At 33.6% G+C, this 17612-nt stretch overlaps 2 protein-coding genes and 1 pseudogene across 2 annotated transcripts; 2 read left to right on the top strand and 1 right to left on the bottom strand.

Annotated features, from left to right (window-relative positions):
• The window catches only part of LOC128208484 (uncharacterized), a 143381-nt pseudogene that overhangs the window by 13747 nt on the left and 112022 nt on the right, over window positions 1-17612 (bottom strand).
• LOC128210009 (C1q-related factor-like) lies at window positions 4234-7186 on the top strand. The gene is made up of 2 exons (XM_052914305.1): window positions 4234-4735; window positions 4970-7186. The coding sequence occupies exons 1-2, from the start codon at window positions 4402-4404 to the stop codon at window positions 5374-5376; spliced, it is 741 nt and encodes a 246-aa protein (XP_052770265.1). The 5' UTR covers window positions 4234-4401; the 3' UTR covers window positions 5377-7186.
• LOC128210008 (C1q-related factor-like) lies at window positions 12491-14267 on the top strand. Its single transcript, XM_052914304.1, has 2 exons — window positions 12491-12916; window positions 13201-14267. Exons 1-2 carry the CDS (start codon window positions 12583-12585, stop codon window positions 13608-13610), a joined length of 744 nt encoding a protein of 247 aa, XP_052770264.1. The 5' UTR covers window positions 12491-12582; the 3' UTR covers window positions 13611-14267.

The raw sequence follows: 17612 nt of genomic DNA, 5'->3' as shown, positions 1-17612 counted from the left end.
TGTTGAAAGAGTTTCATCTGTTTAGAAATCCGACCCACAAATAAGCATTATGACGCCTGGCTACTTCACATAGTTTTTGTATCATTTGTGGTGTATTAGCTTGCTTAACATCGATACGTTAAAAAATAACCGAAAGGTATTACAACCAGTAAAATGTCGGTATTATTGCTCTCAGTGAACTATACTCGCACGTGAATGATCTATCTTGCACTATTTGAAGGCTAAACAAAAGTGTTTGCTTAAATATGCTCGGGATTTTTTTACATCTGATTTTTTATTATTGAAGACACAACCCTTTCAAATGAATCCAAAATAATAAGGGGTCACCAAGCATCCGAGGTTCACGTTTTGTAATCATATTCACATCTTGTTCTGTTGCTCGCGTCACCAATTTACAGTTTGACACCAACTTCAGGAGATAAAGAACAAAACCTATATTCACTAGCCTAATGAGGCAAGCTATTCTTTTAAAAGAGTTATGAAATACAACTTTTACCAATCTGTTTACCAATCTAGGAGTTTATGATTATGGAATGTGCTAGTTGTAATATGTACAGCAGTTTTCCCTAACCAATTATTCTAGGTAGCAATTTATAATGAAATGAAGCGTTGGTGTCTTGAGTTTTTTTGTCAAGACGTTGGTAACCAATTGGTCTGGTCTAGGTATGGTGTTTGTTGGACTAAAAGACATCGGCAGTGCATCACTATTTTTTTTATAACATGATACATCTCTGGTTTTGTCTAGTCTGTACAATATATATTTAATTTTGTCGTTATACGCGTTTCAGTCCGTTAAAGAAGGTTTGCATTTAGCAAAATGGAAATTGATTATCTTCCTTATGGGAAAAACATCAAAATAAAGCAAAATAACCTCTTGAACAGATTTCCTTCAATTTACTTTGAAATAATTATTCTTATCAAATTGATAAACTTACAGCTGTGGATCTTTCAATGGTACTTAAACAGTTTCAATTATTGTCTTGGAAGGAAATTACGCCATACTGCGTTTTATCAACGTATATTTTTATCTAATTATAAAGTCAATTCAATTTTGTCTGACAGCTTATACAAATTGTATTTATCTTATATATAAATATGATATAGTATAAAAAATCACAAAAAAACATTTTGCTACTTAATGCATTTCAATAAGTTCAACTTATTGAAGTAAGTTTGTCATGCAAAGCTTTTTCAAACATGGGTCTTTAGTTAAGTTGTTTTGATAAGTTTCTTTCTCAATCCCGACTGCAGTTATAACGACCATCCAATGTTTGGCAGTGACCCGTTCAGAATTATCAATGGATAAGCTTTACTTTAACGGACGTAATCATTCATGATTGTTATCCTCTTCCCGAGAACGGCCTTTCATTCCGGCCATTAGTGCAAAATAATATTTTGCAATAAGTGGTTTTTCGGTTAGCGCAGTGATTGGCTCGCTCGCTTCTTGTGAAGGCGTCCGGAGTTCTCGCATTTGACTTTGGTTGGTGGTTACCAAGTCGAAAAAGGTTTCTCAATGGTACTTCCCCCTATTTACTTAATTCATGTCTTTTCATGCAACCCCTCGAAAGCATAGGTTTCTTAACTTAGCATTGTGATACCATCGATAGTGTAAAAAAGGAAAACTTCCTGTTTTGGGGATCAACTGTTTATGGTTGGTTTATTTATTAAATGTATCAAAGATAATTTAAGGTATCGTCTTAATCTTTTTTGAGCGGGATTTTTTTTTGCGCAAGATCGCACCCGTTTGAACTCTGTCAATTTATCAGAATCTTTCTAAAACAGTAATGATTTAATCTGGCTAATGCCATGCACAATAGTACTATTCATTCGAAATTAGTAGACTGTAAAAAACATTGAAACATAAAAAAGCATACGTAAAACGATTATTTCAAAACGTGTTGTGTAAGAAAAATAAATTGAGATTTATATTTGCAAGTATCTGGAAACTATAGGAAGTCTAAGGGAAATATCTACAACTTTAAAATTTACTTTTGTAAAAGTCTTATCTAAATCAGATATGATAAGATTAAAACTGTAAAGGTAACATACTACAGAGAATCATTGTACATGAAAACTGTGTGTAATTAATCAATCACGTATAAATTCAGACACAAAGTATGTGTCGAAGTGAAAAGTAATATATATAATACATTCTTAGTTAAATAAAAAAGTAAACGTGGTCAATTAGCACAAACGTGGATGACATACTTCCAATTTTCACATACCTACACAAGAAGCGTTTCGCAAGCAGACGACAAAATAGTACTTCAGATTTTCAGCTATAACCCGCAACCGCCCCCCCCCCCCCCTCCGAGTTGAACGCTGTCTAGGGATACTCTGTCTAAATATTGAGATCGAACGATGCCATAATTGTGCAGTATATAACAACAATGTCGTAAGCATATAAATCCCCGGCCTATATATGTCAAACAAGTATCAGAATAGATCATTGTTAATAAGTAGAAATAAAAACATGTCCCAAAGATAACCATTGGTGATTTTTATACTCGTCTTTTATATACTAAACAGATATAACAATTGTACAAACTATTTTATATTGGTATGTCTGAAAGCATTTTTGGTTTTGATAAGTTTGATTTCTGACAAGTGAAATTTGGAAAATGTACTATTTATTCTGCTGCTTTGACGCAATATAGAGCACAATTCCATTCCATTTTTCTTTCATTTGATTTACATAATATTGACTATCTTATTGGTACCAGCGTTTCATAATGCCTTTGCAAAGAGTCGTTCACAGATTAGATGACGGAAGCCATTTTGTTTATTGATTAATATGTTAAATATTGTTAATATTTTACTTACTTTTATGATCAAACACCAAACCACATCTGGAAGAAACTCAATTTAACCTGAAGTTTTAAAATATTTTATTTTCAATAGTGTTTCAAAGGCATTCCTGAGCCAACAAAGATTAATTTGTCAAAGTGTTCAATATGCATTACCAAAGAGCTTTATTTTAATTTTAGATGGTGTTTTATCATTATTGCAAACTTTTTATTCAAATTTTACACGAACAAAAGTCCATGTCTAACCCTATATAACTTGAGCGCGTCCCTTTAAGATATGGAAAATGTAAACGCGCAAATTGTTACCTGCTTCATTATAATTATCATGAAAACACAGATGAACACAAATGATCGACCAATCATTGTTTTTCAGAATGTCTTCAAGTTAAGATATTTGTTTTTTAAAAACAATTTATATAGGACGGTAAAATATCATGTGAATAATGTTCTCAGCTTTATATTTACGGAATAGAAAAGTCATGTTTCTGCTAAATATTATCGAAATGTATCTAGGCATGTCTCATTTCCTTTGTTTTATAAATGCCGAAGTAAGTCCTTTATTAACGTACCATGTCGGGTTGCCGAAAAAATCGTCCCTTAATCTTTGGTAACGAATGCCAGATTTCTGAAGACAATTTAAAAAAGGTCAATGTTTTAAATATGTACATCCTTGAGGTTATAAAGATTAAATAAATTTCGCATTAAATGAACTATCAGTACCCTGGATTTTCATTGACATTCGTGCGCACACATGGCAATACATACAGGAAGAGAATAAGCACTCATTATTTTTAAGCATTACTTTAAGGCATACACAGACGAGGAAGTATTTCTTTTCGGGTCGATACCTTATCTGTGACCATGATTGTCATTTATAACCCTCATAAAGCGATGGTTGTAATATTCATACAAAACTATGAGATTGTGTAAAAAAATTGTAAGAAATGCCTTGTTTTGGGGGACTTTTTCCTTTAAAAAAAGGGAAAATGTTTTAGATATCCTGATAATGTATGACTTATCATTCTGTTTTGCATGATATTGTATTCTTTGTTCATTTAATTTAAGCGTTGATGGAATAAATACAGAAATTTAATGCCATAATGTGACACATTTCAGTTAAATCAATGAAATAAATGTCGTTTCCATGTTAAAATTGTTTAAATCTTAGAGCGGTAAAATAATATTTTATTTGCGCATGGTCACAAACCGTTTTAGCACTCACACTCTAACATACTTGTGTATTTAAAATAAATACTATTTTGTCTGCCCTGTTTAAATACCGTTCCAGTATTCACATTTATCCAAATTTATCTGACTGTAAGTTGTTTCAAACATAACACCTGTTGAAATGTATATTTTCAAACGTGATGCGTAAATGAAAACAAAATATTTATTTAACATGAGTACGATATCATAAATTTTCACATGCTTATCTATTCAAAACAGCTACACTCTGGTTTGGCAAATATCGCTGCGCAATAAAAAAAATCATCCGAAATTACTTGACTGTAAAATAAATTGAAACATTAAGGGAAAACAACGTTAAACATAATTTCAAAAAGTGTTGCGTGAGTGAAATTTATTTATATTAAACATGAACACGATGGCATATATTGTGATTTTGGCTGCACTTAGTGTACAAATGTTGGTCGCGTTTCCAGAACCTCAGTGCTCCAACTACGATTTCCAAGAGAAACTTCTAGAAAAAACGGTGCGGATGGAACTGCATATAGAATTGTTAGAAAAGGAGAATAAAGAACTGAAAAATCAGCAGTTATTGACCCAGAATAACTACAACGCTGATCTGGCTGCCCTTAATGCAAGGCTTGGTGAAATAGAAGCGCAGATACTCGCGAACAGTCTAAACACCGAAAAACGAATTTCAGATGCCGCCGATACTCTTACTGAGAGATATACCAACGGATATTGTAAGTTTTCCAAAATTTTGATTTTTTATTTGTTTTGAAACATTGTTTTCTTTTGTTATGTGCAATATTGCGTATTATTCGGAAAAATTAGTCAGCAAATATAATTCACCATAAACAATATTATACCATTAATTTCACTTCGCATTTAATAAAAAGTGAAACGTAAATTTAGTTAAGTGATATTTTTCGATAATTAAGCAATGCATATGATTCGTTATTTTTATATTACTTAAGGTGCAACAAACAAGATCATATTCAGGGCAAAACTGAGTAAACAATCGCTGCCATTGACCACTCAACAAATTGTCGTCTTCGATACCGTTCAGGACAACGTCGGCAACGCTTACAACGCTGATAGTGGCGTATTCACATCTCAGTTAAACGGAACGTACGTGTTTCAATTTGCCATTGGCAATCCAACTGGAAAACCGGGAGCAATGTTTTTGAAGAAGAATTCTGAAGGCATCGACTATGCTATCGCAGGACACACTTCTGGATGGAACATTGCAGGAAAAACGGCCTTCCTCTACTTAGAAGCCGGAGATACTGTTTATGTTGTCGGTGAAGGTCACGTTGCCGGCACATATGGTACCGACAGACATCACTCTAGCTTTTCAGGGGTGCTGATGCACGCTTGCTAACTTGATAAGACAGCTACAAATGAACATTTGAGATGCAATACTTCTTACATGGACTAATTAATTGTTTCTTCTCAGTTGCCTGATGCAGACTTACAGTTTGACTAAATGTATGTGATTTAACAAATGAACAAACTGTTACATCATTGCTTTGTAACGAGGTAAAATCCTTAGTCAGGACTATAGTGCGTCGGTTGGAACATTTTATACATAGAAGTTTTAGGGATTTCCTGACGTTATAAATAAATGATGGATACACCATTGTATTTCCTCCCTTGAGGTAAAAGGTGCATCTTGTCAACGAATGCAACACTTCCGAGGCTTAAGTGTTGGCCGAGTGTTTACATTTGCATTTGCAATGTTCCCCTCATGTGTGTGCGTGTGTGTGTGTGTGTGTGTGTGTGTGCGTGCGTGCGTGCGTGCGTGCGTGTGTGTGCGTGGCGGGTATGCATTTTATTATACCGAACACAACTTACTTTTTTTCTTTCTTTCGGAAATTGTTACGAACCTCACCATTGTCGTCTGATACCAACATATTTAAAAAGCACCTAAACGACACAGACGAAACGATAGAGGATAAACCCCGTATCGCATCGTACTTTGGCGTCAGCTGGCAACAGTGTGCTAGCGGGTAACAGCGTTGGGAATCAAAGCGCTGATAGCGCGGCATGAACAGGGGTTTAGACGTGTTTTCACCATTATAATTCACGATCATGTGTGTATTAATAAGGTGCTGATATGTAGCACAGTGAATCTAAGAGTCCCCGTGTAAAACAACCACAGGGGCCGCCCCAGGTTTATTGGAGCATGATGGTAAATGACAAATTAATCTTTTATTGACAATAAAGTTTATGTCGCTGTGTAAGCAGGCAAACCAGGAGGGAGAATTTAACCAATGCCAGCATAACTTCATCCTATGGTGTTACAATATGAGTTAGGCTTGCAAAGAATTTATTAACCATAGAAATAAAATAGAAATTGGTTGATCATCCAGGGTGAATTTAAAACATACACTAAAACCGTTTTCGGTTCGTAATTAGATGTTGGCATTAACACAGACTATACTAATTATGAAATTGAAAACGATCCTTTTCAGTGCTACTGTTAAAATTTTAAATAGTATTTTAAAATGATATATACATTATTTACATAAAAAATGGATTCTCAGCCGGGAGGAAAGATAAAAAGATAATATGCAACGGCTGGTGAATTATTGAAACAGCATAGAAACAAACTCCACGAAGCCTTCCTCCCCGTAAGTGTGCGGGGTTTAATAATGGAAAATGAAAATATAAAAAGGGTGAATGATTGTGCTATTTCCAACCAAGAAAATGAAATATATACTTTACAAACTTTACTCATTAGCAAGATATTGCCTATGTTTGCCTTGTCTTTCACAAAACAACTTCGAAAATACAACAGATTAAAGAAAATAGTTTCTTAATTAAAATGATCAAAATTAATATATTTGATTTTAAACAATTGTAGATCAAACACATTAAAAAGTTATTAAATCCGTGATATTTTCTCATATTTACACCAAACCAGCAAAAAATATAACTCAATTCATTTCAATGAAATGCCATTTTCAAAAATAAATACACAAACATCCGTCTATACGCACACTATAAAAAGTATATAAATTAAAGTTAACATTAAGTCTTGAAAAATCTTTAATTTCAAAACATTTTTTCCTTCATTGTCTATAAATTTAGCAACTCTCTTCTATTTCTATATCGTCAGCTAACTCGTCAGCACTTTAGTACGTGCCTGTCAAAATGGCGTGCGTTTGTTATTCCCACGTGAGCTATCACGTGATGTTTTAAGCGGAGAAACTGCGATCATTGAGATCAATGAGATCATTGTGCAACGTGATGGAATGATGCGCTTTGAGAAGATAGTAATTCTTTGTTTACGTTTCGATGTTCATTCATTTTTTGGGCGCAGGGATACTACTTAAATATTATCTTTATAAATTAAGTTCAACAAATTGAATGATTAAAATATAGATTGCGTTATGATTGCTTCTTGCTTTGTCAAATCTAGCTCGGTTATTGGAACCTTCGCTTGCAATTTATATAGTCCGCACTTTCTCAAACTATATTTTTGGTGGTGAAGAGGCAGACGACAATTGTTACTATTAAAAGGCATTTAATGTTGTGAGTGTCGAGTTTGTGGCTACACTGAACAGGGTTGAAAACAACCCTGTTCAAAAACAGTGCAAATTGGTGGAAAAATCACCCAGACATTTGCTTAAATGAAATCAGAAGTAAGAAAAATGAATTTATAAAGCTTACATAACCATGAAGCAAATTTTAAAGTATTTTACTAACATTTATACTAGATTACTTATGATGTTATCAACCTACAAGTAAAGAGCATTACTTTAAAAAATTGCATTATCAGATTGGTGGGCTCAACGCCTGTAAGATTAATAATATTTCCCTTTTTGTTGTCGGTGGTAAAAATGAAAATGACACACAAGGGCGAACTTCTTGCATCCTGTCGCACTGTAATCAAGAATTATAATTAAAGTTATTGTTGCGTGAATCCTGGATGACATTTTTTGCTGTTTCAATCAGGAGTTGAGACTTGTTTTCGGCCTAACTTGTTCATGAGCTGACAGTGTATGTATTGATACCATGCATGGGACGCTTTTAGTTGCTGGTGGTGTTGTTGAGTTTCATCTGTTAAGATATCCGATATACAAATAAGCATTATGACGCCTGGTTACCCGAGATAGTTTTTGTATCATTTGCCATGTATTAGCTTGCTTGCTTAACATCGATACGTTTAAAAAATAAACGAAAGTATATCATTTATAAAGGTATTAAAATTAGTTAAATTTAGTCGGTATTATTGCTCTTAATGAACTATAACCGCATGTGAATGATCTATCTTGGACTATTTTAAGGCCAAAAAAAATGTTTTTGCTTTAATATGTTCGGGATGTTGTTTTACATCTAATTTTCTATTATTGAACACACAACCCTTTCAAATGAATCCAAAATAATAAGGGGTCACCAAACATCCGAGGTTCACGTGTTTGTAATCATATCCATGGCTTGTTCTGTTGGTCGCGTAACCAATTTCACATTTTGACAAAAGCTTCAGGAGAGAAGGAACAATGCCGATATTCTCAAACATATTGGGTCTGAATTTAAGACTCAGACAGGCTATTCCTTTAAAACACTTATGAAACATATTTTCTACCATTTTGTTTAAAAAACTAGTAGTTTATGATTTTAGAATGTGCTATTTGTAATTTGCAGAACAATTTTCCCTAACCTTATACTTTTGGATGCAATTTGAAATGGAACGAAGATTTGGTGTCTTGGGTTTTGGGTCAAGTCATTGGTAACCAATTGCTCTGGTCTAGGTATGGTGATTGTTGGACTAAATGACATCGGCAAATCAAATTAACAAATGTTATTTTAAGATGCCACGATGCATCACTATTTTTTATAACATGATTCATTTCTGAAATTGTCTAGTCTATAAAATATATCTTTCATTTCTTCGTTAAACGCGTTTTAGTCCGATAAAGAAAGTTTGCATTAATCAAAATGGAAAATGATTATCTTTCTTATGGGGAAAACGTCAAAATAAAGCAAAATAAATGCTTCAACAGATTTCCTTCAATTCACTTTGAAATAATTATTCTGATCAAATTGATAAACTTACAGCTGTGGATCTTTCAATGGTACTTAAACAGTTTCAATTATTGGTATAGAAGGCAATTACGCCATACTTCCTTTTATTAAGGTATATTTTTATCTAATTATAAAACTGATTGCTTCAATTTTGTCTGACAGCTGGTAAAATAGTATGGATCCTATAGAAATATAAAGTATAAAATTCACGGTTTCGTTTGAAACTGTATTTGTCATGCAAAACTTTTTCAAACACGGGGCTGTAGGTAAGTTGTTTTGATAAGTTTCATTCTCATTGCTGTTCGTTAATGCAGACTGCAGCTATTAACGTCCATTCTATTGCTAAATAAAAGGTTTGGCATTGACCCCTGGGGATTTATCAATGGAGAAGCTTTACTTTAGCGGATATAATCACTCATGTTGGGAACACTCTTCCCGGGAACGGCCTTTTATTCCTTCCAATAGAAAAACAGTATTTTGCAGTAAGTGGATCTCCTGTTAGCGCAGTGGTTAGCTCGCTCGCTTCTTGCAAAGGCCTCCGGAGTTCGATTCAGGCCCGGGCGGATTTGACTTTGGTTGGTGGTTACCAAGTCGAGAAAGGTTTCTCCATGGTACTCCGCCCCCTACCCACACATAAACTATTAACTTAAAGTCATGACTATTCAGGCAATGAAAGCATGTTACTCATCACACGCATAGCATTGTGGCACAAATGATGATGTAAATGATGAAAAAACTTCCTGACTTCGGGCATCGACTGTTTATGGTTAGTTTATTTATTAACTCTGACAAAGATAAGTTAAGATGTCGTCTTATTCTGTACGGACCGGAATAATATTATTTGCTTTGCGCAAGATCACAAATTGTTTAAACCTTTGAAAATTATGATAGTCTTTCTAAAATAATTATGATTTAATCTGGCTAATGCCATCCACATAAGTAATATTCATCCGAAATTACTAGACTGTAAAAGACATTGACACATAAAAGGACCATACGTAAAACTGATTACTTCGACACGTGTTGCGTAAGATAAATAATTTGAGAACTATAAGGAGCCTAAGAACAATAATAACCAAAACTTTAAAATTATCTTTTGTAAAAGTGTTACCTGAATGAGGTATGATTAGTTTAAACTGTTATGGTAAAATATTAAAGAGAACATTGTATATAAACATCTTGTGTAAATATTCAATCCCGTAACATAACAAACAGAAAGTAAATGTCGAAGTGAAAAGTGATATATTCAATGCATCCTGAGTTAAATAAAAATAATAAAAATTGAACGTGTAAAACTAGCACATACATGGATGACATACTCCCAATTTTCACATTTCTGCACAAGAAGGGTTTCGCAACCAGACGACAAAATAGCGCTTCAGATTTTCCGCTATAAAAAGCCCCGATTTAAACTCTGTCTAGGAATACTCTGTCTAAATAGTGAGATCGAACGATGCCATAATTGTGCTGTTTATAACAAAAATGTCGTAAGCATGTATTTCCCTGGGCGATAAATGTCAAACAAATATTGAAATAGATCATTGTTAATAAGTAGAAATAAAACATGTGCAAAAGATAAACATTGGTGATTTTTTTTGATACTCGTATTTTATATACTAACAATTGAACAAGGTATTTTATATTTATATCACTGGAAGCTTTTTTGGTCTTGATATATTTGATTTCTGGCAAGTAAAATTTGGAAAATGTACTATTTATTCTTCTGTTTTGACGCAATATCTAGCAAAATAATATACCATTGCTTCTCTCATTTGATGTACATAATATTGGCCATCTTAATGGTCCCAGCTTTTCTTATGTCATTTGCATACTTGACCTTTGAAAGGAGTCGTTTACAAAGTATATGGCGGTAGCGATTTTTGTTAGATTTTGTTGAACATTGTTATTTTACTTACTTTTATGAAGTAACACCAAACGAAAACTGGAAGAAACTTCATTTAACCTGATGTTGTCAGATATTATACTTTCAATAGTGTTACTTAGGCCATTCCACAAGAAAGGGAATAATGTGTCACAGTTTACAATAAAAATTTACAGATTTATATTTTCGATTATGTTTTATCATTATTGCAAACCTTTTGGTCTCATTACGCACCAACAAAAGTCCATGTCTTACCCTATAGAACTTGAACGAGTCCCTTTAAGATTCAAGATTCAAACATATATATTAAGTTACGTAAACATATTGCTTTTGTTACATGGTAAGTTTAATTTACATAATAATGAAGTGACATAAACATTTCTAATCAATTCATTGCATATTAAGTAAATAGGTGGAGGAGAAAATTAATTAACATATGACTGCATATGTAACAATATCAAAAGAGGTTGGACTGCTATGCTATTCAACCAACAAAGAACAATTTAAATCCATTACTTTTATTACACTACATGCAAAATATTATTATTAATATTAAGATATGGAAAATATTTACGCGCAAATTGTTACCTTTTTCATGATAATGATTATTGTATCATGAAAACACAAAACCTTTTCTGAAGTGGGTTCTTCATTAACGTACTATGTCTGGTTGCCGAGAAATAGTTCCCTTAATCGTTGGTAACGAATGCCTGGTTTCTGATGACAATTTTAAAAAAGGTCAATGTTTAAATATGTACATCTTTGAGATAATAAAGATGAAACATATTTGGCATTAAATGAACTATCAGTATCCTGCATTTTGATTGACATTCGTGCGCACACATGAAATAACATATAAGAAGGGAATAAACACTCATTATTTTAAGCACTACTTTAAGGCATACAACGACGTATTTCTTTGCGGATCGACACCTAATCTGCGACCATGATTGTCATTTATTACCCCTATAAAGCGGTGGTTGTAATATTCATGAAAAATATGAGATTGTGTATACAAATCATAGGAAATGCTTTGTGTCTGGGGACATTTTCTTTTTAAAAAAGGGAAAATGTAATAAGATATCCTGTTAATGTAAGATTTATCATTCTGTTTTGCATGCTATTGTATTCTTTGTTCTTTTGATTTAAGCGTTGATGGAATAAATACTGAAATTATATGCCAAAATGTGACACATTTCAGTCAATTCTTTGAAAAATATTTCATTTTCATGTTAGAATCGTTTTAATCTTAAAGCGGTAAAATAATATTTTATTTGCGCATGGTCACAAACTGGTTTAGCACTCGCACTCTAACATACTTGTGTATTTATTTTAAATACCGTTCACAATATTCACAATTATCCAAAATTATTTGACAGTAAGTTGTTTGAAACATAACACGAAAAACCTATTAAGATGTTTATTTTCAAACAAGCATCGTAAATGAAAACTAAATGAAAACTATTTATTTAACACGAGTACGATATCATGAATTTTCACATGCTTATCTATTCAAAACAGCTTCCACCTGGTCTGCTTTGGCAAATACTGTTGCACCATAAACAACATTCATCCGGAATAACTAGACTGTAAAATAGATTGAACATTTGGGGAAAATAACGTAAAACAAAATGTCAAAAAGTGTTGCGTGAGTGAAATTTATTGATATTTAATATGAACACAATGATATTTATTGTGATTTTGGCTGCAATTAGATTCCAAATGTTGGTCGCGTTTCCTGAACCTCAGTGCTCCAACAACGATTTTCAAGAGAAAATTCTGGAAAAAACGGTGCGGATGGAACTGCATATAGAGTTGTTAGAAAAGGAGAATAAAGAACTGAAAAATCAGCTGTTATTGACACAGAATAACTACAACGTTGATCTGGCTGCCCAAAATGCAAGGCTGGGTGAAATAGAAGCGCTGATACTCGCGAAAAGTTTAAACACTGAAACACGAATTGCTGAAGCCGCAGAGACTATTATGGAAAAATATACAAATGGTTATTGTAAGTACTACAACTCTTTCCCGTGCTGATCATGTTTTGTGTAATTTTATTTTCCCTTTGTAAAAAATCAATCGCACACATTATTCTGCTGCAGAATAACGTTTGAGTAATAGTTTTGCAAAGTTGATTTGATTTGGAACAATGCTCAATTAACATTTAATAAGTACTTGAAGGGGTATAATATCAATTTATATTGGACATTTTTAGCAATAGATCTGATATTTTGAGGACAAACTTCATAATCCGTCTTTTTATGAGCTAAGCTTATTTTTTTATTCCTGTAGGTACAAAACACAAGATCATATTCAGAGCAACACTTAGTACGCAATCTTTGGCATTGACCGCTGGGAAAACTGCGGTCTTCGATACCGTTCATGCAAATTTCGGCAACGCTTACAACCCTATCAATGGTATCTTTACACCTCCTTTAAACGGAACGTATGTGTTTCAATTTTCCATGGGTAATCCAACTGGAAAGCCAGGACGACTTTTCTTGAAGAAAAATGCAGAGTTCATCGACTATGTCATCGCCGGACACACTTCCGGGTGGGACATTGCAGGAAAAACAGCCTTTTTTTACCTAGAAGTTGGAGATATTGTGTATGTTGAGGGTACAGGTTACAATGCCGGTACATATGACGTAAACGAAAGTATTCATTCAAGTTTCTCCGGAGCACTGATGCACGCTTGCTAAAGACCATTGTTTTAATTGTTTGTTTTCAGTGGCATGGGGTCAAATTGAGTTATGTGTTTTAGCTGATAAATCAACTGTTTAAGGAAGTCTATATTGGATTCATTGGAAATATTCCTTGGGTAAATAAAAACAAAGTAAACTATTTGCCAAGCTTTAGTATGTTTGAACATATGGCAATTGGTTAACAACTATTGTGTTTTTCTGTTTTCTTATCTTTGTTTATGATAAATGAACATGAAAACTACATACTCCAAGTTCATTATTATGAAGAGCGTGATAAAGACCTTTATTCATACAAAAAGTCGTCATTATTTTGTTTTCTGCAGTTTTATCAAATATTAATTATATTTGTTTGCAGTGTATGGAATAAAAATAAATTCTAACACCGAATGCATTTTCGTTTCATTTATCTAAATCGAGAGAGAGTCTATGGTATAATGGTAAACATTCTGAATTATTGTGTTGTTTTATTTTCAAAACCTTATTTGCCTTTAAACCATTTCATAGTTTGCTTGATTTTGCTTCAGTTCTTCTAATGCATATAGTTAGCTATTATTGCTGTATAAAATGAGGCTTAAGTCAGTGTAGTAAAAATAAACGCGTTAGCTGGTTAAAGCCTGGCTACGATTAAAACTACAATACCGGCAAGCTACTTGTTTTATGCCGCTTGTGTTCAGTTAAACACAGCTAATTCATTTAAATAATTATATCCATGTGTTTTGGTCTGGAGTATGTTTCCTTTTCGTCAGTTTTAACATAATACGTTTTACAACGATTGTTAGGAAAGTTATGATGACTTATACTATGACACTCTTGTTGGCACGATGTTGCGCGAGAGTGTGGTCTTGTGTTGTGGGAAAATCCGGAGTATCCAGATTGACCACTTATCAAACTCACATGCGCCCAGGCCGGGAATCGTACCCGGGTCGCCTTGATGAGAAGCAAATGCACTGTAAACTGCCCTAACCAGACAACCAGATTTAGGAATTGTTTTTTGTGACATTGGTTTCATTCGATAAGTCTATCCTAGATAAGCAAAATGAGCAGAAATGTTGATGTCATATGCTTTATTCCAGCACGTTTCCGTTTCACCCCCATTTTAAAAAATGCAAACATATGTTGTAAAACTTCATTTGAATGGTTGTGCAAGTATATGATCGATGCAGCCGTGATGTAGTTTGCAGCTTTGCGAACTATGCAGGTACTTTTGTTGTTCATTTTCACAAAATTGCACCACGAATTTTATTTCTTCTTCAAATGAAGTAAATAAGCGAAATATATCGTCTACAAAATGGCAGTGTCTCTATAATAAACATTTGGGAAATGCTTAATCTTGCAAAATGGATATCAAGAAGAATATTAAAGTGAATGTTGCGTGTAGCCACGACTCAATAAGTTGAATGACATGTCGAAGAGCAGTTGCAATCATGATGAAAATCGTTTCATCGACATTTTACGCAAATTTTTGCCCCATTCCCCTACAGAAAAAGTATATATTTTTTCCTCTCAAAGAAAACTAATTCTTTTAATTTCTTTTTTTTTTGGAGGAGCATTGGCTTTTAAACATTTGTCAATTGTAGCAATATATTGCAATTTATGAACATGTTTGTTGAATAAAAGTATTGAAAAACAGTTAATCTTTCAACAAATCTTGTTACTAGTATTATTCCTGTTTTCTTTCCAAATGACGCTATTTTTCCTCCATCAAAGGGACCCGGACACTGGTTCTTTGCAAGATGTGATGCAAATATTCGAAGACGACGTTTCGTTTTGTGAAATAAGTCTTAAAGTACTCGTAAACGTATCCGTTTAGTCCAAATGGAACAAAATATAAAACAACCTTTAAACAATCATAAATACGAGTAGTTTGCAAACTTTTTGCCTATTTCTATTTTTTGCACGGTTTGTTTACTATTACCATAAACTTAAAACAAAATGCTTTGACTATATCAGAGAACATATATTTCAGAAATATAACACACCACTGAAGGTCATATGTCATTATAAGGACGGGCCAGTCAGCCACGCCTCGGGGGCTGAGTGGCCGTTCTTATAATGCCATATATCCCGAAGTGGTGTGTAAATATTTCTTATATTATACCGAACATTTTAAATTACCATTCAATATTGTAAAGTGCTTTAGATGTGTTTAATTGAACAAAGCTGACAATGTTTACCTGCGACAAATTTTCGCTGTTGAGATAAAAGCAAGCCACACTTCGCAGTTGTATGAAATCAGCGGTCTATATCACATTTTTGGCGAGGTCCGGACCGGCCAAACATATGATACGGACCGCTGACGTCATAAAACTGGATTTTTATCAAAATACATTGATATACGGACCGATCGACTTTATATATTCAAGGAAGGGACACATTTATGTAAGGTATAATATCTACTCTTACTTGCCAGGTCAGGAGCTTGATTTATATAACTTGAAAGCTGTCTATTCAATCAAGCTTAAATAGATTAGTATAACGTTTTTAAACCATTTTTTATACCCTTGAGTATATACTAGCTCGTAAGGATTTGAAATGTTAATTAAGTATGCGAAGGAAGAGGCTTCTGATTATTCCTGTAAATACGAATTGCCGCTTTTAAAACTGATGCAAGAAACATAGCCTTCAACATGCGTTTCTTTGTAAAATATTATAAAACCATGCTAACTGCAAATCCCATTTTATACGTACAAAGTAAGTTCAAATTCAAGACGCATATTCACCCAAATGTAAATTGGATGACCTTACTCAAGGGGAAATGGTATAAGGGCTTAAACAGATTCCCCCCATTCTTATAAAGGTGATAATTAAAAATGAAGCATTCGGTGTATTATTTGTTAATCATAAACAGGAATTTCAAATACGTACATAGATTTCATAATGTTATATCTGGTAGAATACACTGAAGATCTCATCTTTAAAGGTGCACAATAAAATTTTGCTGCAAAAACATTTTTTAAGAATTTTAATGCATTATCATGTTTCCCTCATTTGACTTTCGACTCGTAAAGAATAAAAAAGCAAATGATTTGTGTACAGATCAAAACTCATTAGCCGTTTTTAAATTAGAAGCTACGTGGCGACATGTTCCCCATTAGAAAAGCCAAAATATCGATTATATTTTATCTGTACACAAATCAAACGTAGATGTACAATACGTACGCCAAAACGCAACTCAGAACATGAAGCTGGAAATAAAATCCGGGGGAGGGGTGAGATTTGTTTCCGACCCGCTAGAATTAGGCCTGCACCACACTTAGCCAAGGCATTCCCCTAAATTAATACATGCTTAATCTAAACTTCATCAGAGTAACATGCACTAACCATTTTAATGCGAGCAAAGAATGACAACAAATTATAAGGTAACATAGAAAAAGAAATCAGCGAAATACCAAATCATTAATATATTGTCAAGTGTATGCATTGAAAAGAATCAGAACACGGTGGAAGGAATGTAATACCCTTTTTAAAAATACAGAGTAACAATTGTGTTGAGTTCAGGGATTCACTACAATTTTACATGCTATACACACTCAAATTTAAAAAAATGACCATTCTCTTACATGGGAGTTTCAGCCAAAACGAAAATCATAGTAGAAGAAAGACTTCTATAGCATTGAAACTGGTTATTACTTTATTGGCACTACATAACAAAAACGAAGTGGACAGGAATTCTCCGATATTGTCGTACATCCTAGTTTAAATACGCTTTTAGAACAAGACAGGCCGTAACAAATTTGGACGTATTACCGATTTCCTGCATTCTGTCGGTGTAATTACTAGGATGACAAGTTTTCATCAAACCGAACGTCTCCATTCAGTGCACACGAGAGTTTATATTGAATATATATCATTCTTGAAAAAAAGCTAATGACGTAAGGTTGAGTCGTCGAGGAAGATTCCACTCCTTTGTGTTACACACAAATTTACAACAGACAAACAAAGAAACAGACAACATTACCGTTATAATTGATCGTACCAAACTTTGAATCCGTTCCACCA

This window comes from Mya arenaria, chromosome 11, assembly GCF_026914265.1.
Source record: "Mya arenaria isolate MELC-2E11 chromosome 11, ASM2691426v1".
Classification (NCBI taxonomy): Eukaryota; Metazoa; Mollusca; class Bivalvia; order Myida; family Myidae; genus Mya; species Mya arenaria.
Note: the sequence above shows the minus strand (reverse complement) of the source record. Positions and strands in the feature narration are given on the sequence as shown.

What these genes read in the sequence shown, in the direction of transcription:
- LOC128210008 (XM_052914304.1), top strand. Translation starts at nt 12,583, where the DNA reads ATGAACACAATGATATTTATTGTGATTTTGGCTGCAATTAGATTCCAA. An exon ending in AAAATATACAAATGGTTATT is followed by an intron (nt 12,917 to 13,200) that starts GTAAGTACTACA and finishes TTATTCCTGTAG; the next exon opens with GTACAAAACACAAGATCATA.
- LOC128210009 (XM_052914305.1), top strand. Translation starts at nt 4,402, where the DNA reads ATGAACACGATGGCATATATTGTGATTTTGGCTGCACTTAGTGTACAA. An exon ending in GAGATATACCAACGGATATT is followed by an intron (nt 4,736 to 4,969) that starts GTAAGTTTTCCA and finishes ATATTACTTAAG; the next exon opens with GTGCAACAAACAAGATCATA.